This window comes from Sceloporus occidentalis, unplaced genomic scaffold (genome assembly GCF_023333645.1).
Source record: "Sceloporus occidentalis isolate IW3139 unplaced genomic scaffold, rSceOcc1.0.p SCAF_30, whole genome shotgun sequence".
In the NCBI taxonomy this organism is placed as follows: domain Eukaryota; kingdom Metazoa; phylum Chordata; class Lepidosauria; order Squamata; family Phrynosomatidae; genus Sceloporus; species Sceloporus occidentalis.
This window is the reverse complement of record NW_028317010.1, coordinates 3799676-3826541: the sequence shown is the minus strand read 5'-3', so window position 1 is coordinate 3826541 and position 26866 is coordinate 3799676. Positions and strand designations below refer to the sequence as shown.

At 36.4% G+C, this 26866-nt stretch overlaps 1 protein-coding gene and 1 non-coding gene across 2 annotated transcripts in view; both read left to right on the top strand.

The window, feature by feature from the left end:
* The first annotated feature begins 1101 nt into the window (after nucleotides 1-1101).
* The window catches only part of LOC149298928 (myopalladin-like), a 41413-nt gene continuing 15648 nt past the window's right edge, over nucleotides 1102-26866 (top strand). The window contains exons 1-12 of the mRNA XM_089486781.1: nucleotides 1102-1434; nucleotides 1492-2042; nucleotides 12719-12894; nucleotides 13369-13420; nucleotides 14607-14730; nucleotides 14941-15012; nucleotides 15966-16107; nucleotides 16502-16525; nucleotides 17173-17289; nucleotides 19078-19432; nucleotides 20027-20533; nucleotides 21041-21185. Coding sequence (XP_089342907.1) covers nucleotides 1102-1434; nucleotides 1492-2042; nucleotides 12719-12894; nucleotides 13369-13420; nucleotides 14607-14730; nucleotides 14941-15012; nucleotides 15966-16107; nucleotides 16502-16525; nucleotides 17173-17289; nucleotides 19078-19432; nucleotides 20027-20533; nucleotides 21041-21185 — 2598 coding nt within the window. The remainder of the gene's footprint in view (nucleotides 1435-1491; nucleotides 2043-12718; nucleotides 12895-13368; nucleotides 13421-14606; nucleotides 14731-14940; nucleotides 15013-15965; nucleotides 16108-16501; nucleotides 16526-17172; nucleotides 17290-19077; nucleotides 19433-20026; nucleotides 20534-21040; nucleotides 21186-26866) is intronic.
* LOC149298929 (small nucleolar RNA SNORA35) lies at nucleotides 10082-10211 on the top strand. Its single transcript, XR_016272388.1, has one exon. It is a non-coding gene; the product is annotated as a small nucleolar RNA SNORA35 (small nucleolar RNA).

The window sequence follows — 26866 nt, the reverse complement described above, 5'->3', positions numbered from 1 at the left end:
CATAGCAGGTGAGTTTCAGACAAGGATATGCTCGTTTACATTCATTTCACAATCGGTTCCTATTTTAGTGACTATGCAACCTCGGTCAAGTCTGGTCAGTAGAGTTAACATTGACCAATCAATTTTTTAGGGAACAGGCTAAAAACTCAAAACATTTTCATTAGATTAACTAGACCAAACAATTGGGGCTCTTGTCTGGGAGCTGATCCACAAACCACACATTTCCAACCACTATTAACGCCAAGACTAACAAGACAAACGGGTAGATGTATCAGAATCACTTGGAGCCATTAAATATAATCTTTAATATATACTTAGATAAAGCAATTGTATACTCAAGGGACGGGTGTCCATTAAAAAGAAGTCCGAATAAACCACAGTTACAATTTATATATAATTGATACAAAGTAACACCAAATAAGTGCCGACCCGAGAGAGACACTATGTCAACACATGTAGGGTTTATGAACACAGACAACAAGTTTTGTGCAATTGGATTATTCTAATTTTTCACATTATAGTTTTTTAGTCATAAACTATGATTTTTAGAAATGTGTGAATGCACAGGTTATGTATGTGCAAAACATATGTAAAACTACCCTGGTATTGAAGGAACATATGTGGAGAGCAACATAGTTCTGACTCTCTTACATATGCTATAAATCAGCTACCTAATAGCTACCAGAATAGTTGTGAAGACCACAGCCATAATATAAATTATTTGGTTGTCTTTTTGATTAGTTTGTCTGCAAATAATGTAATGGAATTCTATTCCAAACCATTTACACCAATAATTAGCAGACATTTTGACCTGCCCTCTTACATGATCAAGTGTAGGATAGATGATAAACTCGCTCTCCCTGAACCATAATCATGCCAGAGCTTTAGGAATGCTTCTTTTTCTATATTTAATATGTAATCAAGCAATTAACATTGTGTATCAGTAAATGGCATGCTAAATGTAATCATTAAACTTCTTATCTGGCTCCCCAATACTGTAGTTCAGCATCTCTAATGTTATAGTAAGCAGACCTGTCACTTGAGAAGAAGATGGTGTTGTAATTACATAGTTGGACCTTTTTATCTTTTTCTGTCTACAGCATGCAAGACGATAATATAGAAGCTTCCTCGACGATTACTCGGGTTCTGAGAGACAACTATTTAGCTGAAAACAGAATACATCACGAGAACAGTGAACATAGTGCATCTGTCTCATCTTCTCATTCTTACCATCATAGTATTTGTTCAAGTAAAGTTGAGGAAATAGCAGAAACAGATTATCTTACAGATCTCTCTGCCTTTCTGAGCCAGGAAGAACTTGACCAAAGTGTACATTTGGCTAGACAATCCATTGACCAAGATGGGACACCAAAGGATGCACAAACAAATCTTAAATGCCCCCCAAGAGATCTAAAAAGACAGTCAAAATCTGTTGTGAAACCACCAGTAAGCAAACAAAGCAACCCTTCATCTCTTGAGAAAGAACCACAGTCAAACTTTCATCAGGAACAAGTGATAAAAGAAACAAATAACTCAACAGAAGGAACTAAAGATTCAAAAAAACAACAGAGGATCAATCCATATGGAACTGAGTCTGAGTCCAAAAAAGAATTTCTAAATAAAGCTGCGGATTTTATTGAAGAGCTTTCTTCTCTATTTAAAGCCAACAGTTCCAAAAGAATTAGGCCTAAGACTTTAAAAAATCGGAGGAAACGAGAATTGAAAAGCGGAACACTTGAAGAAGACATCTCTAATTACACTAATAAGTCAGAAAGTCGAGATAGGCCCCAGAGTACTCCAGGAGAAACAGAAATAAATACTACTACCCCAGAGGAAACTGATAGTTTGGAAGCTGTAGAACCAGAAACCAATAAAGAGGCTTTGCAAGTCGAAATAGATACTCCATCTTCCTCTTTTTATTTAGAGGAGGCTGTTGGCCAGCCTCCAAATTTTATTCAGAAATTGAAAAGTAGGGAGGTTACAGAAGGAAGCAGAGTGCAGCTGGATTGTATTGTGGTTGGAATTCCAGCACCTGAAGTAAGGTACACATATATATTTTTCTTAACTGTATTTGAATAGCGGTTTAACATTTTCACATTAATTTAATGTTAGAAAAACAAATAAATATAACAAATTTGATGCAACTAAATATTACATTTGAAGAAAACTTTATTAAATAAGTAGTTATTGGATTTATTTGTTTCTTCTTCTGGAGATTGTGGAATTATTTGTTTGTGTAAAAAAATACTCTATTGCTTATTGTACCATAGAAAGATGGATGGCTAAACAGATTTAGCTAATTCTAGATATCAAAACATATGGAGGTGCTGTGTATGCTGCAGTAGGACCTCTCTGTGGTGGTTTTTCGCATATCTCTTGTATGACACACTTCAAACTCATCCTCTTTTCTTAAAAAAACTACCTCTCCTCTTGTTTTGACTTCTGTTTGTTAGACTACAAGCACAATCATTATAGTCTGATAGAATATAATGCTTACAACAGTCAATGCTAACCTTATTGGTGACTATGGCCTTAAAATTCACAGTATATAGAGTTAACTGCTATTTAAATCTGTTATGTTAAGAATTTTGATGCTTTTTTAATCTTGTTTTAGTGTTGGCCAATATTTAAAACAGATTGAACAAGCTCTTAGTCTGCTGAGTTTTACTTCCATAGCAAGCTGCTTATGCAAAAAGAGTTTTCAGTCTTTTGTGAAAATCCCAAGTCTCCAGTAAGAAAAAGCTCAAGTGTTTTTGGCCAAAGAAGGAATTTGTTAATGTTTATTATGCAGTTTTCACAATATATCATAATGAAATCTTGGCTAACTACAATGAACTAAAGTGGTTTTCCTTTATTTTTAAGTAGTGCCATGCTTAGTCTTTGCATATATTTATCATATTTTTGCACAACACACACACACACACATATATATATATATATATATATATATATATATATATATATATATATATATATATATATATATATATATATATATATATATATATATATATATATATATATATATGATATAAGTGATATTGATGTACTTTTGTTCCACTGACCTTAGTGATGACCAGGCTACTCCCAACACTCCCTAAACTGTCACCAAATAACATGGGACCAATATTAGTTAACAGATATTAAAAACATTTTCCCCTGTTCATTATTGCCAAAGAATAGATTTCAAGGAATAGGCATAAAAAGAGGTAAATTAACAAACAATTCAAACCGCAAACTATGTATTTCAAACCACTAATTAAGGGTTTAATGGAGGTAAAAGAGGTTGACGGCTCAGCTATGGACTGACCCGTTGTTTTACTAAGTCCTAATTGTTATGTGGGGCACTACTTGTCTTTTCCTCTTTACAAATTGTACAACACTCAGTGTATTTGTCTAGTAGATTGGATAACAGAGGAAAAAAAATATTCAGCTGTAATAAAGTTTGTAATAAAAATCATAAGACCAAAATGTGTTAAACATTTATTAAATCTAAAGAAAGCTTGGTGCCTATAAGCTGACGGAGGAAAATACTATACGTCAGTAAACTAGTTCAGATCCCAAAATAAGTTAGTAATACTAAAAGAAGCTCATAAAGAACAGCAATAGTTTATTGCACCAATGACAACAAAAGAGCATATACTTAGCTTTAGGTTACTTCAGCAGCTGGGGGAAGCTCGTGTCAGCATTAGCCAACACCCATGATCGAGATTACCCTACACAGCAGCTTTACACAACAAGGTGGTCCCAGGTTACAGCAGTGCTTCAAATTAATAACTGCACAATAGGTCTTTTATCGCTCTCAGAACAGTGCGGTGACAGTGCATCCTTATCTGAGTAGACAGTGGTCTAAGACTCAGTGCTGTGTGCAGACACAATGCAAATACTATGACCGTCACACTATGATAGATAAAAAAGAACACAACAGCAAGGACAAAGAAAACCTACATGAGCCATAGAAAACATAACTCCCATCGCAGTAACTTTTTAATCTTTTCATTTGTATTACAAGTTATCCTTGACTAGGCTTACTAGGCCTAAATGTCGAATGACAGGTCCATGGAGCAGCAGTCCCCGGTACAAAATTGGGGGCAGACAAGTGTCCCGTGTGTCCCGCGGCAAAGTGGGCTGGTTACAAGGGAAATCTTAGATCTCCCCATTCAGCCTAGTTATGCTATGGAGGCTGTGCCGCCTCAACACAGACTCCACAGACTTCATTTAAAGACACATTTAAGACACTGCACGCCAGGATATGACTACATATCCCAGCGCTCCGCAGTGCCATTATTGTACCTAGGCACTAGTGCCCTAAAGGTTAATACATCACTGGGACCCGAAATGTCGACATCTGTGTACTCATTACACCTGGAGAAGCATTGCAATTTCTTTTTTTATGTACTCACTCCTTCTTTGTTATGGTATAATAACCACTAGGGTTTATTCAGTAAAGAAAGGTTGACGGGGCAGTTTCGGTTTCAGCTCCTTGACTTCACGATACCTTATGAAGCTCTGTCCCCAGTGTACACCCCCACACTTGTAAGGGCTTGGCTGGCTCTGGATAATGTATAGTTAAATCAGCAAGCTTTCTTCAAAGTCCCCTTACTATGCAGGGCCACCTAAACCCTTTGTGTTGAAAACACTTGTGCCTGTGGGGGTGGGTACTTTATAATGAATAGTGAAGTGGGAGAGTTACAATCTCTTCTCTCTTGCAAACTCTTCTACCAGCCCCATTGGATTTTGGATTTGGACAAGCCAGGTCTACTTTATTGACTGATTCTTATTAATGTATTTGGTACACTTTCCTGTTGATTACTTTACATGCTTTTTGATCATTTCATGCTGTGATGCTATTCTTTTGGCACCTAGAGTTTTACTTTCTTCTGGTTGTTCTGTTCTGCACAGATTTGTTGAGCCCCGCTTTACTTGATTTGTTTAAATAACATTCAGTAATTTATAAATGAATTTCTTGCCTTTAGACAGGGCCAGATTAATGTAATAGCTGATGGAGCTACAGCTTCAGGCCCCTATCTGAAAATAGGGCACAAATACATATGAGGGGCCATCAGCATCAATACACAAGGGAGGCAGCTGGGGCCATCACATAAACCAATACTAAAAGGGAGGAGCAGTCTGGGGGGATTTGCAAGGGCGCAAAACCACAAAGGGGTCAAGTAAAAAGCAGTGTGGAAAATACATTTTTTATTGTTGTAGCTTAGCCCATCCAGACATGTGTGTCAGTGTGTTCTGGTGTGTGTGTTTGGCTGTCGGTGTAGCAGACCCTGTCCTGGTGTGTGTTTGGGTGACGGTGAGGCAGAGTCTGTCCTGGTGTGTTTGGGTGTCAGTGTGGCAGAGCCTGTCCTGTTGTGTGTTTTGGTGACGGTGAGGCAGAGTCTGTCCTGGTGTGTTTGGGTGTCGGTGTGACTGAGCCTGTCCTGGTGTGTGTGTTTGGGTATTGGTGTGGCAGAGTCTGTCCTGGTGTATGTGTGTTTGGGTGTCAGTGTGGCAGAGTCTGTCCTTGTGTGTGTGTTTGGGTGACGGTGTGGCATAGTCTGTTCTGGTGTGTGTGTGTTTTGGTGTCGGTGTGGCAGAGCCTGTCCTGGTGTGTGTGTGTTTGGGTGTCGGTGTGGCAGAGGCTGTCCTGGTGTGTGTTTGGGTGTCGGTGTGGCAGAGCCTGTCCTGGTGTGTGTGTGTGTGTTTGGGTGTCTAAATGATGTGTATGAGGATTTTTTATTAGTGTACTGATGTACTTCCATAACATAAGATTCTATCCTATATTATCTGCCTAGCAGTGATGTCATTTTTGTACAGTACATATGGATGCCGAGGAGTTCAGATTCTGTCTATTTCCATAAAAAGGCCAACCCAAATCCTCAGCAACAGGCCCGTGATGCTCTTAATCCGGCCCTGCATTTAGAGGGCATGATACTATTTAAATTGTTTAAGTGGCAGGTCAATGTATATATGATAATTAAATATATTAACTGTGAGAAAAGATTTACCTTAACTCAGTTTCACCTCATCTGTGTTAAACCATCATGCTTTGTAAAACAATGTTTCCCGGCAGGCTGATAGACTACGAGAAATGAAACTGTAAAAGAACGAGGTTTTATTTTTATTTATTGCGCAGCACTTTTTGTAGATGTTTATATTTTATGTACAATGCTTTCTATTAAGAAAAGAGCAGAACCATAAAAATACCTTCTGGGAAGCTCTTAAAACATCATTAAAGGCTATCTTCTTAAAAAATAAAAAAAAGTTTTGAAACACAACACAATGCACCAAAAACAACTTTGAAAATTGCAATTATCTTGTTCTAAAAGTGAATAAAGCAAACCACCAATATATATCTCCTATTTTGTTTACTCTTCCAGACATATAAATATTTTAAGGTGAATTTGAAATACAAATTGAACAATGAAACAGTTTGATTTATTGACAAAAAGTGCAAAAGAATGGTAATTTCACCTATCTTTGCATTGTCATTAAATAGTATAGCTAGAGTAAATCACAATAGTAAAACATAACAAAAATATTTTACCTATCATAGTTATTTCAAAAGTTTTCCTTAAAATGCTCCAATACCTGCAGTTAAAGCAGGGGTTCTCAAACTGCCGCCCTCCAGCTGCTGCAGGACTACATCTCCCATAATGCTCCTTCAGCTAAGGGGCTGGCTGAGGAGTATGGGAGATGTAGTCCTGCAGCAGCTGGAGGGCCGCAGTTTGAGAACCCCTGAGTTAAAGGGTACTCCTTGACAGCAGCTTTTGGATAAGGTAAATATGATATGATGCTTAGCTACTCCAACAGGGACTTTGATGACATTGCATTTTAATTACAATATGTAGTTGATGCCCCCCTTTGCAGCTATATGAACTTCCATTCACTGGAATAGAAAAGGGCCTTCCCCAAACTGTTCCCACAAAGCTGGAGGCATTGTCCAAAATGTCTTGGTATTTCCCCTTCAGCATACCAAGATAATGCGGATGGCCCTTTTCTGTTCCAGCATATCTGTGCCCTAGAGCACAATGTAAGGTCTATAAAGATATAGTTGGATGAGTTTGGTGTGGAAAGACTTGACTGGTCCACACAGAGCCCTGACCTCAACCCCATTAAACATCATCAGAATGAACTGTAATGAAGATTGCAAGCCAATCCCTCTCCTCCAGCATGAGTGCCTGGCTTCACAAACACTCCAAATTCGTATGGAAAGCTGTTATAGCTGCAAAGGGAGGATCAACTAACTACATATTAATGTCTATGTATTTAGAATGCAATGTTATCAGTCATCGTTGGTGTAAAGGTCAAGTGCCACAAGACACTAACATATATACAAAATTAGTGTGTTTTCTTTAACCCCTTCGTGACAATTGCCGGTCCGGGCACGTCACTGAAAATCGTGACGATTATGACAATTGACGTGCCAGGACCGGCACGTCTTTAAACGGGTGAAAAAATCGATCCGTGATCGATTTTTTCACTCAAACGGTGTTGCTCTAATGCCTCGACATCGAGGCATTGAGCAACACCAAAAAAAACATTCCCGCCCCCCCCCGATCGCTCCTAGGAGCAAAAAAAAAACATGTTTGAAAGACTGCACGTCTTTCAAACATGGCGGCGCCCGCCGCCGAAACACGGGTTTAGGAAGCGATCGCGAGTCGCTTCCTTTGCTTAGCTGGTGTTGCTAAGATGCCTCAGTATCGAGGCATCTTTGCAACACCTGTTTAGCAAAGGAAGCGACTCGCGATCGCTTCCTAAATGCTCAACTTACCTTCCCGGTGCCGGTGTCTTCGAAACACACGCGGTGTTTCAAGATGGCGGCGCCCATCAAGCCGGGGGGCGGAGCCTGCTGACATCATCGGGGGGGTGTTGCTGGATGTCATGGACATCCAGTGAATAACACCCCTAGTGGTCAGATCACTCATAAGAGTGATCATGATTTGATAAATCAAAGGCAATGTTTTCTAAACATTGCCTTTGATCAGTATTGGATCTGCCTCCCTCCTTCACTTGCTTCTAGTGAGGGAGAGAGACAGATCAGTGTGTTCTGGTATTTCAGGTATTCCCTAATAAAAATATATATATATTGATCCAAAGGCTCTTATAAGAGCCACCCATATAATATTAACCCCTTCATTGCCATTGATCACTGCATAAACAGTGATCTTGCATAGTGGCAATTGTTTTTGGGTTTGTTTTTTTTTACATGTTTTTTTACTTTTTTTAGTTTTTTTTACTTTTTTTAGGTTTTTTTTTTATTTTTTATTATAGCCATTAACCCTTTCCTTCCCCACTATTTTTGCTGCAATTCTTACCATGCAGCGGTATACGGCTGAGGAGGCGTATGCCTTTTTGGCCACAGATTCTGAGGCCACTGATACAGCGTCAGATTTTGACGTTGGTCAGTTCACAGATACATCTAGTGATGTATCTGTGGCTGTTAGGACGCCTACCACACGTAGTCGTGGCAGTGCACCAGAGGCATGGGTAGCGCCTAATAGGTACAAGCCAGCTATCCCTCCTTTTTCTGGAATTCCTGGCATCAATATTGATGTTACAGGATTCACTCCACTGCAATTTGTGCAGGTTTTTTTGGGAGACGATGTCTTGGGAGACATTGTCACACAAACAAACATTTATGCCCAGCAGCACCGTGCTGCTAGCCCTAATTCTTTTTGGGCAAAACAGCCATGGACTCCCATTGACGTGCCAGAATTTCTTAAATTCTGGGCACTCACAATGTTAATGGGCATTATAAAAAAGCCCTCCATCCGCTCCTACTGGAGCACCAGCCCCATCTTTAGTACCCCCATTTTTGCCCAAACTATAACTAGGCAAAGGTATGAAATGATTCTTCGTTTCATGCATTTTAGCGACAACAGCCTGTGCCCCCCTAAGGAGGACCCCCAGTTTGATAGGCTGTACAAAATCCGCCCCCTGATTACCCATCTCGCTGCCAGGTTTCCAGAGGTTTATACACCTGGAAAGAATATCTGCGTGGATGAATCCCTAATGAAATATAAAGGAAGGTTGGGATTCAAGCAGTATATTCCTTCCAAGCGCTCTAGGTATGGAGTGAAGGTGTATAAGCTCTGCGAGAGCGAGACAGGATATACTCATGCCTTCCGGGTATACGAGGGTAAGGATAGCTACCTTGACCCTCCAGGTTGCCCAGATCATCTGGGCACCAGTGCCAAGATTGTTTGGGACCTAATATTCCCCCTTATGAACAAAGGCTACCACTTGTATGTAGATAACTTCTATACAAGCGTCCCTTTGTTCAAGCTGCTGTATTGTTTCGATACGGTAGCTTGCGGTTCTATAAAAAAGAACCGCTTGGGTTTCCCACAACGCCTGGTACGAACCCGGCTAGGAAAGGGGGAGACCTCAGCTCTACGCCAAGAGGAGCTTTTGGCATTGAAGTTCAGGGACAGAAAAGAGGTGTGCATGCTGAGCACCATCCACGATGAGAGAACCGTGGAGGTTTCTGTCCGTGGCAGAGCTGGGGTCACTACAAAGCCAGTGTGCATCAGGGCCTATAACAAGCACATGGGTGGAGTTGATCTGTCAGATCAACTCCTACAGCCCTACCTCATTATGAGGAAGACAAAGGCCTGGTACAAGAAGGTTGCAATTTATCTAATGCAAATTGCAACCTATAACGCTTTTTTGCTGCACAAAAAAGCAGACACTGGGCTGAAGCTGTCTTTTTTGCAGTTTCAGCTCGAAGTAATTACAGGTATCTTGTACCGTGATGCACCTGGTCCCGAAGTAGTGATGGGAACCAACAGAATTGGGGCTACCCATTTTATTTTTAAAATCCCCCCTACAGCAAAGAAGCAGAATCCCCAAAAGAGATGCAGGGTATGCTACAGCAGGGGGCAAAGAAAGGACACCACATTTTACTGTCCAGATTGCCCTGGAAAACCTGCACTCTGTGTCGGTGACTGCTTCAAGCTGTATCACACAGTTTCCCATTTTTAATTTTTTTTTTGTTCCTGCTCCATTTTTGTATTTTTTTTTAATTTTTTGTTACATTTACTGTTTTTTAGCTTTTATTTGCTCCACCATTTTTAAGCGTTTTTATTTGCACTGTCAAGTGACCCCTGTGTCCATTCCGTGGCATGAGGGACCACTTAAGGTGCTAGATCAAATCCCTTCTTGGAGATAGGCCAGGCTTTCTTGTAACCTGTCCCTACTGATAGTTGGGTACAAGCATTTTTCTTTACCCAGATGTAAAATTCCTACTGAATTTGAATTGCTCATGTTCCAAATGTGGCCCTTTTGCCCCCAAACAATCTGACAAACCCATGCATGTGGGGTATCAATGTACTCAGGAGATGTTGCTGGACACATATCTGGGTGTTGTGTGACAGCAACATATACCAGGAGCTGTAATTTCACACCTGAAGTACAAAGTATGTGAAAAAAACACCAAAAACAATTACTATCCCAAACTTTGACAAGGGTTGGTGGTAGGATTAGTGCATGGAAAGGGTTAAACTATCAGCATCTAAAATACCCTGGGGTGTCTAGTTTTCAAAAATATATGGTTTGGTGGGGTAAATTTAATTTGCTGGCTTCAAAGATGCCCCAAATACCACATAGAGACAGAATTACCAGATTCAGAGAAAAATGGTTTTGAATTAGCAAAACGCTACTTGTACTTATTGCCCCATAACGTGTAGAAGAAAGCAAAAAAACATAAAAACATTGGGTATTTCTAAACTCGGGACAAATAGTAGAATCTATTTAGCAGGTTTTTTCAGTAGTTTTTTATGATGAATAAAAGATTTTTCAAATAAAAGTGAGAAAATGTGTTTTTTTTTCAATTTTTCGTCATATTTTATTATTTTTATTATAGGAAATTACATCATATGAAAAAAATTTTGGTGTCTGAAGAAAGCCCTTCTTGTCCTGAAAAAAACAATATATAACTTGTGTGGGTTTAGTAAATGGGTTAAGAGAAAATTACAGCTAAACACAAACACCGCAGAAACGATAAAACAGCCATTGTCACGAAGGGTACAAAAAGTAAAATCAGCCTTTGTCACGAAGGGGTTAAACATTGTTCCAAGCAGAGGCATGATGCATTGTGACAGCTGTGTCTGATAATTTATCCCGAGGCTCCACTGAAGTCAAATGACCAATTCTGCAGATAAAAACTAAGACTCATCCAACAAACATTTGGATATCACATAAGAAACCTACCCAGCTAATCGCACAAAGAACACTGAGCATTCAGCACACAGCTGCAAACATTAATGGCTTTGCTGAGCATGATGTCTAAGCTGAAACATAAATGAGCCACGTATACACATGGATTGTGCTGCACATCCACAGACCAACAGAGTCAGCAGACCCAATGTTTTTGTTTGTGAAATGGCAGATTATCCATATGTTCTGATGGTTTTATGATAAGTAACATAATGCACCTATTTTTACTGTTTTGCTATTTGTCATTAGACTGATGTTACACCACACACAACATTTTCTCAAAATCTACTTAATTGACCAGGGTTTTTCTAGGGGTAGTTTTCTCTGGCTGGAAAAAGCTACTTATTATTATTATTACTTATTATTTCTGCTTATTTTGAAAATGGGCATTTTTTTCCAACCAGCTCTACTCATTGTGGACACACAACATGGTCCCCACTTTCTGAAAGACTTATTTAGAAGGACTTAGATTTTAATCAAAATAGTTTATGTCAGCTATGCATTATAGTGAAATCAGTGAGATTCCTTTAATGAGGTCCAGATGAGGTGATTGGGCCTTTGTAATGTGTGGTGAATGTGAAATGTTTCATCTTACTTGGACATATTGGACAATTATCCACATGGACCACACTCAACAGAAAGAAAACTAATAAAGAATTGGTAAAGAACAAAGTAGTGATATTTACATTTAAAACTATTCCAGGTTTAATAGAATATCGGCTTGTTCCATACATTTACTGATCCACACTGCAGTGGTTATTAAAGACACCGTTTTACCTACCATGCTGAAGTTAACATTCTTGTAACTATGATGTTAGTTACCAGGGAAGGGGGCATGGGGCCACTTGTCTTTGCCTGCTCTCCAGTCCAAAAGGTGCCAGCCCTCCCCTTCACATAACAGCAGGGAACTCTCAGCTATCAAGTGCCTTAAAGTACATGTGATGGCTTGACTGCATGTGGTCTGCTAATGGTTTAAACATACAACATAAATAAATCTTTATATTTTATGATTGTTGGTTCCGAGTTGGTTACATTTTTTTTCTATGACTAAGCAACATTTTTGTGGATTTTGTGGATGAAACTCTAACCCTAACCAGAACAGAAATCATTTATTAGCCTTAAGTATAAAGGCTTTTGGATGACTGAAGGATCTGGATAATAAGGTTATTTAATTGAAGGTTGTAGGTCATCACTAGGGAATTTCTCATTTAATAGCCTTTTGTGTTTCGAAAATCCCCTTGGATTAATACTTTATTACAGCTTCAGTTGGAGCTTTTGCTATGTTGTTAAGTTTGTCAATGTTTCTAATTTTGGCAGAAGTTTGTTTTTATTTTTGTCCTAGTATGAGTACAATAAGTTTTGTCTCGACTAAACTAAAAGCAAAAGTATATAAAACCCTGCCTAACCTCATGTCCTCATCCAAGCAATGATTACTGACTAAGTTAAATCAGTTTTTGGTTTTATCGGCATACATTGCATTGAGTCCAAAATCTCTTTAACATTACAGGTGGTACTGTGAAGGAAAGGAACTAGAAAACTCTCCATACATTCAAATCCTGAAAACTGGGGATTTGAACTCTTTAATTATCACAGAAGCATTTGAAGAAGACACAGGGCGATATTCCTGCTTTGCATCCAATATTTATGGAACTGATTCAACGTCTGCAGAGATTTATGTAGAAGGTGATGAAAAAAGTATTTTGATATAATATGAGATCAAAAAAATCCACAGTTATCACTTTTTAACACCAACACTGTGTCTGTCCAAATAATTTCATCATACACAGAAACAACTTTACTTGTGGGAGGAAATGCTTCCACTGACCAACCGTATCATAATTGTTTCATAAACATGAATCAGTCCCCAAAATGTGAGGATGACCTTCTTAATGTTGATGAACTGCAAATCCATTGATGCTCCTTCATCCTATAGGCTGCAAAAATGGTAGAGGTTCATAGGGTTTTTGGTTCACCATCAACTGGATTGCTGAGATTAAAAGGTCCACCCAACTAGCCTGTGATCCACACTGCCCACAGAGTATTATATATATATTGTATAATTTCATTGTCAACATATTTTATGTTATTCTTTTTTTTTGTAGCTGAAATAAACAGGTTATTAAGAAGTATTTATACGTTTTTTTTCTTTCTGCACAGGAGCATCTTCTTCTGAGTCTGAAAGTGACACAAGCAAAACCGACATGGATCAGTACGTATGTGTTTTTCATAGTTAATTTGTCATAAAACAAAAAATACCATGCTATATACAGTAATGCACATGGCTGATTTATTCACATTTTGACACTGAGGGTGGTACAGTATAACGCCCATCAATTTATATTTAACTTGATTTTGGTACAGTATAACTCCCATCAATATATATATACTGGGCCTGACAGTGGTATACCACAACTCCCACCACCACAACCACAGCAGTATACCTCCCATCACTATATAATGATTCAGACACCGAGGGTGGTACAGTGTATCCCTTAATATTAAAGCAAGATAGACACAGATGGTGGCATGGCATATCTCCCATCACTATATACTATGCCAGATGTTGATGGTGATACACCCTAACCTTCATCATGATATACTAAGCCAGACACTGATGGTGATACAGCATAACTCCCAATATTGCAGACTCAAATGACTTGTCCATGGGAACAGCCACCTTTCTTGTACCTCCCATTATCTCTTTTCTTATTACCCCCCTTTTATCACTATCTACCTCTCCCCCTTCCTCACTATCTAGCCCACCCCCTACTTTTCTAATTTACTTACCTTGCTGAAGTCCTGTGGTGGGAGTGCAAAGCCTCTAGTGTCTAGCTGCTTCGTCGCAGTGCACATAGCTTCACTGCTGAGTGCCGGGATAAGACATCATATTCCAGCGCTCTTCATGAAGTGCCAGCACCGCGACTGAGGTGAAGGCCTCACGCTCCCCCCACTGCTCCCATTCCTCTAGAGACCTTCATTAGTCAGAGCAGACTACGTGATTAAGTCAATTCTGGTGTTTACTACAGGTCATATTAAAAGCAGTCAGGGTGTTTGTCTAGTAGATTGAGCCCTCAGGAATTAGTTCTATGGGCAACATTTGTTATGAGCCTGGATAAGTAGAAACCAATGGAATGTTTCTGCTACCTGAGCCAGATGTAGCACATTGTTTATTATGAACATCAGGTTGTTTATTGACTCAGTGGGCATTGGAGGTTTGCACATGTTGCTCAGTTCTTTTTACATCAATCGGGTGCATGCACATTCAGATTACACACCAAAGAAAATCACATTGGAAGGTTATAGTTGTGTAAATCCAGTGCACCACACATTTGCCATAGAACTAAAAGATATGTATCTAATAGGCTGATAACTAATCTTACTCTTATCTTGTTTAGGCCCCACAGAGAAAGCTTTGCATCTGCTACAAAAGAAACATCTAATTCAACTATCCAACAAGAACTGTATACCCCTCTCAGCAGTGCACATCCTATAAGTATTCAACCGACAACAATACAGCAGGTGAAAAAGCTCCTTGTATCTCTCATTCCATAATCTGCTTTAATGGGTCAACTTCCTGAGCATCCTTTTATCATTTTTAGCACTATACTAATATTAACTTATTATTATTATTATCATTGTTCTTATTGTATTGTTTATAATTATTATTAAGAATGAGTCCCTTACTTGATTAAGTATTTACTAATACATATTTAAAAAAATAATTTACAGATTCAAAGTCCACCTACCTATCTGCAAGGACTGGATGGGATGCCAATAATGGCAGCTCCTGTTTTCACAAAGGTAATATTTCTTATATCACCTTCAGAAATATTGTGCACATTGATGTACAGTTGCTATGCTTCCTTCCTTATAAAAAGGAAAACATTTAAAATAGGAGGTTTTTAAAGGGGAAGTCTCATGGAAAAATGAAACCTTTAATCATTAAACAGAGTGTTATATACAGTAAAACCTTCATTTGCCAGAGTGTCATTGTCTCTGTGATTAAGACTAAGACATTCTATTGTTTACCACAATGCAGTCTGTGATAACGAAGTGTTTGCCTAGTAGATTGAACACATTAATTCATTAATAGAACATCCTAGTATTTTTTTTTTATTTAGCATATTTTAATATGATTTGTAAATATTTTGTAAATCGTTATGGGGTATATCTAGTTGCTTTTATACAGGATTATACACTCATAATTTAATACCCTGCTCCAAAAAGAAATAAAAACTAATTTAATTTCTCATCCTCAATATGACATATATTCCAATGCATTTAAACCTTACCAAGAGAATATATTACTGGCTATGAAATAGTAAATTGAGCTATTTACGTACTACTTTCATTTGCTGAGATAGAAAATTCAAATATGTGTAGGATGTTGGTTGCACGGGAATTGGGATTGGTTATAATGGAACAAAACGATTACTCCCTAGGGATAACGATTAATACGTGCCCATAACACCAAATCAAAACACATACAAAATTTAGTGAATTCATGTATAATCAATACAGTTTTGCTATAAATGTCTGGGGCATATGTGGGGACAATCAGAGCTACTATTAAGCTATGTCCCTTTTACATCATGTTCTCTATGTTCGGGCATGGAGAGGGGACAATTTCTGGACACACTCTCCGATAACATCCTAGTATTTTTAATGCAATACTATTCATAAAATTCTATGTTCTATACTGTCCTCTTTGCTGTTACTTTTAAGCTCTTATTCATTTCTGTTGTGTATTTTAGACCCTACAGGATTTGACAACTTCTGAGGGCCAGCTGGTTGTATTTGAAAGTAGAGTTAAGGGTTCTCCATCTCCCAAAGTTGAATGGTACAGAGAGGGAACGCTGATTGAAGATTCTCCAGATTTTCGGATTTTACAAAAAAGTATGTTTTATCTTTTTTTGTCCAAAAATTCAATTAATTTAGACAAAGGTGGAAGAATATGTATATATATATATATATATATATATATATATATATATATATATATATATATATATATATATATATATATATATATATATATACATACATACAAAAAGAGCAAAACAGATTTATGTGAAAATGTAAAATGCAATTCATCTAAATTATATACGGAAAGAGAAAATGTATTCCAACGCACAGACATGTACTAGAGCTGCTCTGGTTCTGCACAGCTCTTGTTTTATTATGTTAAATTTATGAGTTTTGACTATGCAACAAAATACTTTTTATGTTTTTGCATTTATTCTAATTCTTTATGTGTTAATTTCCTTATCCTTTATTCTTCTTCTTGTAGAACCACGGTCTATGTCTGAACCAGGTAAGTACTAAAAATATCACCCCAACCCAATAGCCACTCTTCACTAATTGGCTGTACGCAAAGCGTAGTGACTGTCAGCGCTGGTGTTTGGTCTTTGTCCAGCACTGGTCGACCCTTGAAAGCTAATCATGTAAACCCACAAAAAAAAAGTAGTATACATATGAGATGGGTGTTATAATGCATGCATACATTGCTTGCTTTAATCTGTAAAAATGGGACAAGCAACAGATACATCCAGTGATTTTGAATTGTGCAACTGATACATTGCTAGTGCCAAGTTGCAAATGTGGTGATTGATAACATTAACATTATAACCATCTGAGCAAACATTGGTAAGAGTCAAGCCAAAAATGCCAATCTAGCCACATAAACTGGTGCTTTCACATTACTGCTTTGTTGCATTTTTTAAAATTTTAAATGCATTGTGTGTTATGAGTGTTAATTTGTTAAATGCAAAATACATGAATAATAGTGCATTTTAATTAATTTATTGCTCTTACACTATAAAAATAATACTCGACAAAGTAATGCAGAGGGAAGGGTAATGCTAATTTAATCATTTTGATGTGGCTTAGAGTGCATAGTGCATAGTGAATGTTGCATTCAATCAGTGTGATTTATGGAAGGCTGTGTTGTTAATTTCGTAGAGGAGATATGTACCTTAGTAATCGCAGAGGTATTCTCTGAAGATGCCGGCATGTTTACATGCACTGCAAGCAACAAATATGGCACCACCTCAAGCACAGCGTATTTAAATGTGAGAGGTAAGGAGACATTATTAACACAAATTGCATTCCTCTATAGAGTTGTGTTCTTGAACCATAATTGAGCAACCTGAATCCAGTTAGTGTTGGACTATAATTCCTACGATTCTTGGGTATTAGTGGGATGGAGAATGATAGGATTCAAACTTTACAAACAGCTGTAAAACAACAGATTGTGCTCCCTGTTGTTTACTTGGTTATAAGTTTGCAGCTGCCTCATTGTATAATTGAAACAGTGGCTATTCTTTTGCCTTCAGAGCTCTATTGGTTGTTCCATTAAACATGATTAGTAACAATAGGATGATCATACACAGGACAGAGGTCACTGAGGAGACTCCGTGGTGGTCAATAGGAAGCTTAGTGGACAATGAGATTAATTGACATCAAATTAATACCAGACAAAAGCAAATACGCAATCCATGAAGCTCATTAATATGGTTTTAGGTAACATAAAGCTCAGAAAAAAATGGATTAAGAGATTCAAATGTTATCTCAACAAGAGTTTGGCCTGGCATTTCATATTTTTGATTCCCTTATTCATTAATGATTATGCAGATTAATTAGATAATATCTAAGATTTACAGCCAGAATCTGTTTTGCTTTTTTGGACCACCTTTCACATATTTTGAGGTTAAATAAAGCAAACAATAATTGGGAAATGCGCTGTTTGATACTGCTCTTTGCTAACTTCTGGTTCACCCCCCCCCCCTGTTAGGTGCTGTAAATGTGCAGTAGATAGAGTACATTTCCCCATGTATGCTACTTACAAAGCTGCACTTTTCCTCACATACAGTGTGACAACACATTGTTCTAGGCTGTAATGTTCTTACGCACTAGGCCCCCAGAAAAGCCAAACCAATGTAAATGGGAATTGTGAAGAACAGTGATATGGGGCTCAAAAATCAAAAACAATATAAAAATAATCAGACTTTAAAACCAATTAGACTGAGACATCAATATCTATTTGGTAATGTCACAACAAGATATTCTACTAATTTGCTAACTATTGTTGGGATGTTCGTAGTGCTAGAACATCAATCATAGGCTGGTTGTACCACCTTGCCTCATACCAGACCATACTGTGGACTGCATTTTCTCAGTTGGCATTTCTCATTACACATCTGTCTAATTCTTAGAAATTCTTTTGCCACTAAGTTATCCTCTTTACTCTGCAGAATTTTATATGGTGCCACATGTGTCATGAAATCTACTTATAAAGGTGGAACTGTACATGACTTAATGATGATACATTACCATACTTAGCTGCTACATGCTTAACTGTTTGATTAACAAATGACTCCACAACTCACTCCCAGCTGAGCTTTAAATCTTAAAAGTCACATAGGTTTGGTCAACTGCTGTATACCAAGTGAATGTTCTTGCTTTGTATGTCAAATCCTTCTTCTTCTTCAGCTTTCAGTTTTTTAGAGTTGTATCCTTAAACTGTGGCATGATAAAATTTCGTAGGTAGGACTTCCATATTTCAAATTTATAGAGTAGAATAAACTATTTATTAGCATATTACCATAATTAAAACTCTAGTAGGTTTAATTCTGTTACATATGTTATATCTTAGTACAGAGCAGGGCCCTTCTCTTATTCTTACTCTTATGCAGTGAAATCTAATAGTCATTAGAGAGAACTATGCTTTAGAAGTATTGATATTTGACAATATGCCTTGCCAAATATAGAGTTAACTAGCATTTTCTTTGAAAAGTCCTCTATAGTTTGTATGTACTATTGCGTACTTGTATGGAAATAGTAAATATATATTTCTTTTTTTAATAGGTGCAAAAGAAAATAATAGCCAAATGCCTATAACTATAAGCACAATGAATATTGATACCTTCAAACGGGAACCCTTATCCGCTGCTCCAACAACTGTGCCTGAACCTCCCCCAAAGCCCAAATTAGAAGGTGTCCTTGTGAATCACAATGAACCAAGACCAAGTTCTAAAATTGGCCTTAGAGTGCATTTCAATCTGCCAGAGGATGATAAAGAAAGTGAAACTTCATCAGAAGATAATGTCACAGTGAAAAAACAGTTTAGGTCAGATGTGCCAGATATGCTCAATGGCCAATCATATGGGCCATTGTCTGCATCTTTAAAGGAGCCTCCACCAGTGTTTGCCAAGCCAAAATTGTAAGTGCAATTTCTTATACTTTATTAGCAACCCATTTTAGAATGAGTGGCTGTGTGAAAATGGGACCCAGAGTTTAGCCATACAGGATCATGTATACAGCCAGATTTAAGGAAATCAATAGATGGAGTTGGACACATCTATGTAGAATTGGGGGGGCTATTAGTTTTAGGAGACAGTTTGTAAGGATGCTCCTGTTTAGATCAATAAAAGCACATACATTTCTGGAAACACCAATAGAATTGTAAAAGATGTGGCAACTTATGGTTTGTCAATGCCTCTTTACGAAGAAATATACAGAACTTTAACATGGATGGTATATTATGCTGATTTCCCCTCTGGGAATGCCATTCTGATTCAGAATAGTGACATGCGGAATCTGTGTAAATGCTCACTAACTTATTGTGCACATTTTACCAGAAAAAAAAAGGATCATTTATTTTGCTACCATTTAGAAACATTGCATTGAAGTCATGCAAATGTAACGCAAACACCATTTTAAATCATCAATATAAGTGCTAATAGTTAAATATAACACATATACTATTATACACTTATACATTAACATTTATTTTCCATTTCTTCCTCATACACAGAGACCCTGTTAAGCTTCAGCAACTCCATAACCAGGTTATGTTTGAACAGCAAATTCTGACTCCATCAACAAACCCTTTATCCAGAGATGCGCCACTAACCTCAGCAGTCCAAAATTCATCTACTGGTGGGCAAACGTATATATTTACACGGCCTCTGCAGTACCAACAACCAAGCTATCCACAAGTGCCTAAATACCCAGCATCTACACCCAATACTTTGTCTCAGCTGAAAACATGGACACCTAGCACAGAAAGTACTCCTGAAACATATCAAGATATTAGGCCATCTGCTGCCATAAATGAACCGTCATCTTACAATTTCTTAACTTCACCACCACCTTCTACACCATCTGCTAAGAACCATTTCCAAGCACAAACTATCTCCCCCACTCCAGTCTCCCCTCCTCGGATTCAGAATCCTGTTGCATTTCTTAGTTCTGTGCTTCCTTCACTGCCTCCTACTCCTACATCAACAAACGAAATGGGTCTTCCTAAAAGTACAACATCGTAAGTAGCATTCACAGTGACATCCCTTCTTTCACCTTTGGTTAGATTGTTTGGAGCAGTTCATGGTTACATTAACAAACCATAAACAAAATGCCTCCATTTAAATCACCTTCCCCTAATACAATAATAAGATATTTATTGTACAACATGCATGTCCTCACCTGAAACTTAATCATCCTTTTGTTGCAAAGGGAATTTCACATATTGGAACATATTTCCAACTCGCATTTGCCACATGCTGGTTAATGAATTTGCAAAATGGCTGCTTTTTTCAACTCACATACACTTGCACAAACTTGGCTCTCCTGCAATGTATGTGAGGTAAGATATTCTTTTTCCTTTTTTTGAGCGTGCATACATGAGTTGGTTATGGTGAACTTACAAACTGGACTTCTTTTCAACTCATCAGCAGTATATGGTATATTTACACATCGTAGCACCTACCTCATACCTACAAACATATGAATACACAGAGTAACGTTGTATTATTGTTACTTTCACTTTTAGGTCTGTTCCTGCACCTATGAAAAAAAATTCTGTGCGATTTACTTCACAAGATCCAATTCGTGAGAAAAAGGATAGTGTTGTACAAGAGTTAGAAAGAAGGCTTTCGTTTAGAGATGATGTCACACAATATCGACATGTACAACAGGTATTACATATATACAATGTTAATGAAGGTATAGGTATACTCACAGAACACAGGTTTATCCAAAAAAATTAATTGTTAAATATATGTGTGCCACAACTATTGGCACCCCTATGAATTCATATCATCAATTTATTTATATTCCCATTGATATTTTACATTTTTTATTATACATGAGTGACTATGAACAGGAAATTTTCAGCTGTGACTTTACAGTGGTATATATATATATATATATACATGTACATATATACCACTGTAACCTAGTTTTACATTTAAAAAAAAAGAGCAGTGCAATATTTCAGAAAATTTCCTGTTTTTTATTTTTTTTAAAAGTATCGGTATCTCCCCTTTAAAGAAGATTTTTACAGAAACGGCATTACAAATTCATAAGCAATTAAAGTTAAAGTACATTGGCCAATGGTGAAAGATCATAATCTTTAGGATACCACTTTAGTAATTAAATTTGCATATTTTGGCAATTCAAACAAAACCCTGTAAGTGAAGCAAAGTGTTTAGAATTTTAGTTGAAATGTTGTTGGTTCTTTCTCTCTCACTCTCACACTCATCCACTCTCTCATTCACGTTCTCTCACACTCTCATTCACTCTCTCTCACGCTCTCAGAATGTCTCCCTACCTTTTCTGCTGAAGTCTGTCTCCGTGCCGCGCAAATCTGCTTCTGATCTTGTATCTTCTTGTTCTTCTGCCTCTTCTCTTCTGTCTTCTTTCTTTTTTTTTTTTTTATTCAAATTTTATTTATTTGAGTTTTATACATATAAACAAGATAAAAACAATCAACGACAAAAAAAAAAAATGTTACATAGATATTATGTTTATAATATATATACAGTATATATATTGTTAAATACCACATAACAAGAAAGAAGGGGATGAGAGAGAAAAAAAAAAAAAAAAAAAAGAAGTAAAGAAGAAAAAGGAAAACCAGGAAAAAGAAGTCAAGAGGAAGAAAAAAAGAGAGAGGAGAAAGAGAGCCAAGGGTATACTTATTATTTAAGATCTGTACTAAATGTTATCTAGTTTTAGGATCCAGTCCTCATAAATTTGAATTCTTTTATAGTAAGTCTGATTGATCCAGCCTAAGCCTTTTTCCATTTGTAGTTGGTATAACAATTGGTTTTTAAATTGTATCCAGGAGAAAATATAGTTTTCTTTCCAGTTCCTAGCGATCAAAATTTTTACTGCTGCTAAAGAATGGATTAGTAAGATCTGCTTTTCCTTAGAGAGATTGGGTGGAAGCAAATGTAGTAAGCCAATCTCAGGAGATTTATTTATCTTACATTTGGAGATTTTTATAAAACAATCAAAAACCTTTTCCCACATTTGGCTAACTATACTGCATGACCACCAGATGTGTATAAAGTTACCTTTTTCTCTATTACATCTCCAGCATACATCAGATGTCCCCGGAAACATAGAACTTAACCTTGACGGGGTTAAGTACCAAAGATTTAAGACTTTAAAATAGTTCTCTCTTAGTGAAATTGAATGTATTATACTATAAGTTATTGATATTGCGCTTTGCCAGCTTTTTTTTGTAATCGGTGTCTGGATTACTTTAGACCATCTTGAGATAGTATTAATATGATCTATTTCGTCTATTTTTTTTAACATTTCGTATATTCTTGTCAGAATTTTTTTAATTTCTGTTCCATTCAATATGTGGCCCATTTTTAATTGATTATCCGAGTCAGCTTTAAAAAGGGCATATTTCAGAAAAATTTTTAATCTCAAATAAGGGAATATTTCTGTGGATGGTAAGTTAAATTGCTGAACTAATTGTATAAATGGTTTAATAGTATTTTCTGATAAAATATCTTTAAGATTTATAATGCCTAGACTTTTCCATTTCGCCAATGATATGTCTGGAAGATTAAGTTCTATAATATCCAGTCGGGCTGTATGTAGTATTTTATCTTTAAGTGCGAGCTTTTTCTTAATTTTGAGCCATTCCTGTATAATATCTTTAATAATAGTATTATTTCCTCTAAGAATCTTAGTTTTTAATTTAGATTGGAATTCCCATACTCCTATTGACAAATTTTTAATACCTGAGAGGTATTGTTCTAATTTATACCATGGCTGTATAATACTTGTTTCTAATTGTGTATTGTAAATGTGTAATATCATACATGCCTCGTATGCGCGCTCTATTCTCGGGTAGTTCAGACCGCCTTTGTTCATTTTTTGTGAAAGAAGTTTAATTCCCAATCTTGTTTTTTTACCTCTATTAATGAATTTATTAAAGGCCGTTTGTATCATATTCAGCCATGAGGTTGGCATTTTTAAAGGAAGATGTCTAAAAAGGTACGTCCATTTAGGGAGAATATATGAATTTACTATATTTATTCTACCAACCCATGAATTCAAGGTGTTTTTCCAGTTATTTAGTAGGTAGTTAGTTTCTTTAATACAAGAGAGAAAATTTCTCTCCATCAAATTATGTACCTTTGATGTTAATTTAAGGCCTAAATAATTTAGCTCTTGTGAGACTTCTTTAAATTTATGATCTCCTTGTATTATATGCTTAGTTTGTCCTGATATGTTTAAATATAAAATTTCTGATTTGTCTATATTTAATTTGTAATTAGACATCTCTGCATATTTATTTATGGATACTAGTAGTTCTTTAATGGACCGTACAGGATCTTCTACAGTCAGTAGTATGTCGTCCGCATATAAACAAATTTTTAATTCTTGTTGTTTATAGGACGTACCTTTTATCTTTTCATTAGTCCTTATTGTGGTTGCTAAAATCTCAATGGTTAATATGTATAACATTGGTGACAATGGGCATCCCTGTCGTGTACCATTATTAATATAGAACCAATTTGATTTAATAATAATGTTCTACCAGTAGGATTCGAATATAAAGCTTTTATTGCCGAGAGAAAATTCCCTTCCAGTCCATATGTACTGAAAGTTTGGAACATGAAGTTCCAGTTGATGCGATCGAACGCTTTCTCAGCGTCTAATGCCAATAGACAAGTCTGTCTGCTCTCCACATTAGCAAGGTCTATAATATAAATAATACGTCTTACGTTGTTGTATGTATATCTATTAGGCACAAAGCCTATTTGATCCGGATGTATCAATAAAGTAATTACTTGTTTCAATCTTTCTGCTAATATGCCTGCAAATAACTTCATATCTTCATTGATAAGTGAGATTGGCCTATAATTGGTAATGACTTCCGCGTTTTTATTTGGTTTAAGTATGGGAGTAATATTAGCTCTTAATAACTCTTCTGGGGCATGCCCTGTATTCATTAATTCGTTAAATAAAGCTGTTAGATATGTCACGATTTCTCGTTTGAATGTTTTATAAAAGAGACTACTGAACCCATCTGGGCCTGGGCTTTTATTGTTCTTACTCTTATTTATTATCTTAATAACTTCTGACTCTTCTATCGGTTTATTTAATTGATTTATTTGATCTTTATTTAATTTAGAGATAGGTATTGTTTTCAGATACTCTTGGATTTCTTCTAAATTACTATTATTATTCAAATTATATAAAGTAGCATAGTATCTATTGAAAGCCTGCCCTATAGATTCAGGAGAGGTATAGCTCCTATTATTTTCAACAATTCTGTAAATACGCTTATTAGCTTCTTTTTTCTTGAGCCTATTAGTTAGGGCTTTATCCACCCTGTTATTTTTAAAATACCATCGTTGTTTTAATTTTTCAAGGTTTCTACTAATTTTATCAAATTCTAAATCTCTTATTCTCCTCTTGAGATATTGAATCTTATTTGATCTAAATTTAGTAGGAGATAATTTATTTAATTTGGTAAGATCGTAAAGATTAATATATAGGGTGGGTATATCTGGGCCTCTTTTGCTATTTTCTATTTTACTAATTTTAATGAGATATCCCCGAACAACACTTTTAAAGGCACACCAAAGAGTGGAGCGAGAAATTAATTTATCGTCATTTTCTTGAAAGTATAGATCTATTAATCTTTGTAACGATTGAATATGATGTTGTTTGTTCAAGATAGAATGGTTTAACCTCCAATCTCTAGGGATTTTTTTCGGGTAATTAGAAAAAGTCTCACACACAATAGCATTATGATCTGACCATAAAATGTCTTTAATAAAAAATTTTTTAGTATTGTTGATTAAAGAGTAATTTCCAACCATCAGATCTATGCGCGCATACGAGGCATGAGGTGCGGAAAAATGTGTAAATTCCCTTAATGTAGGATTAAAAACTCTCCAATTATCATATAGATTATTTTTTTTAATAAACTGATTTAATCTTTTAGACATTCTTACTATTCTTTGATCAATGGTCTCACCTCTTCTTAAGATTTTATCCATACTACTATCTGGGATAGAATTGAAATCTCCTGCCATAACTAGAACTCCCCTAATATATTTCTCTGCTTTTTCATATAGCTCTTCTATAAATTTAATAGAACCCTTATTTGGGGCATATAAATTAATTAGGGTATGTAATTGGTCCTCTATCTTACAGACCATAATAATATATCTAGCCTCTGTATCAATATCTTTATATATAATTTCAAATTTAACATCAGTAGAGATTATTATAGCTACACCTTTCTTTTTTTTAAATTGCAAAGAAGAAGCAATAACACTAGAAATTTGTTTACCCTTAATAGGGATTTCATGGGAATTGAGCCAATGAGTTTCTTGTAGGAAACATATGTCAATTTTTTCATTCTTCAATAATTTCATTAATGAAGATCTTTTATGAGGGCTGTTTAATCCCTGAGTATTTAATGAAAGAAAACGTACCATCTTGTTCGTATTGACCACTTATACCCCCGGCTCAGAAGATTAAGAAAGAGAAAAATGAAAAATAGAATATAAAGACCTAGACAGAGAAAACAATTAAAAGGGAGAAAGGAAAAGTGTCTCCTATATCCCAGAACTACGTAACTTAAGGTTACGAAGGCCATAAGCGGTTCATCCCCTCTACCTGAACCGAAATTCCTGTGCCTCATAATGTGAATATTCACTTTATGAAGCTTACATTTTGCGTGGTCCCTTTGTTAGAGTTCGGGATTTATTTATTACCTTTTAATCCAAAAAATTTATTACCATAGGAGAGCACGTTTATATATCAATTCCTACTCAAAATATATATACAAATCAGAAAGTGAGATTATATTCACTCCTTAATAGAAAAAAATAAAAAAATAAAAAAAAATAAATCTAGTAAATAAGGTGCGTACAATACAGTTTCATTAGCTAATTCATTTTGTAATTATAGTTATAAATTCCGTAGATTTTTTCTATTGATGACGACAAAATGCAATATCTGTATCATACCACATTTCCTTCAATAAAGTGCATAAATAACAATATGTAAAGTGCATGTGTCATAACATTCAATAAATAAATTACATGTGTTACCATTTCATTAGATAATACTTTTTCATTTCATTATAATAATAAAATCATCAAATTATTCTTCTCTTAATAGTATTAAAGTGTAATGTCCTCCCCCATGCTTCTGTCTTCTTTCAATGCTCCAAAAAGTTTTTCCTTCTTCAAAAAAGTTCTTCTGCTGCTTGCTGGTGGACAACAAGGCAGGGACATGACCACCCGCAAACTTCCGCAAAAATGGCAGAGCTTCCGGGTACATCCTCTCCCCTGATTAGAGTATTGGGAGACAGTATGTGGTCGGAAGC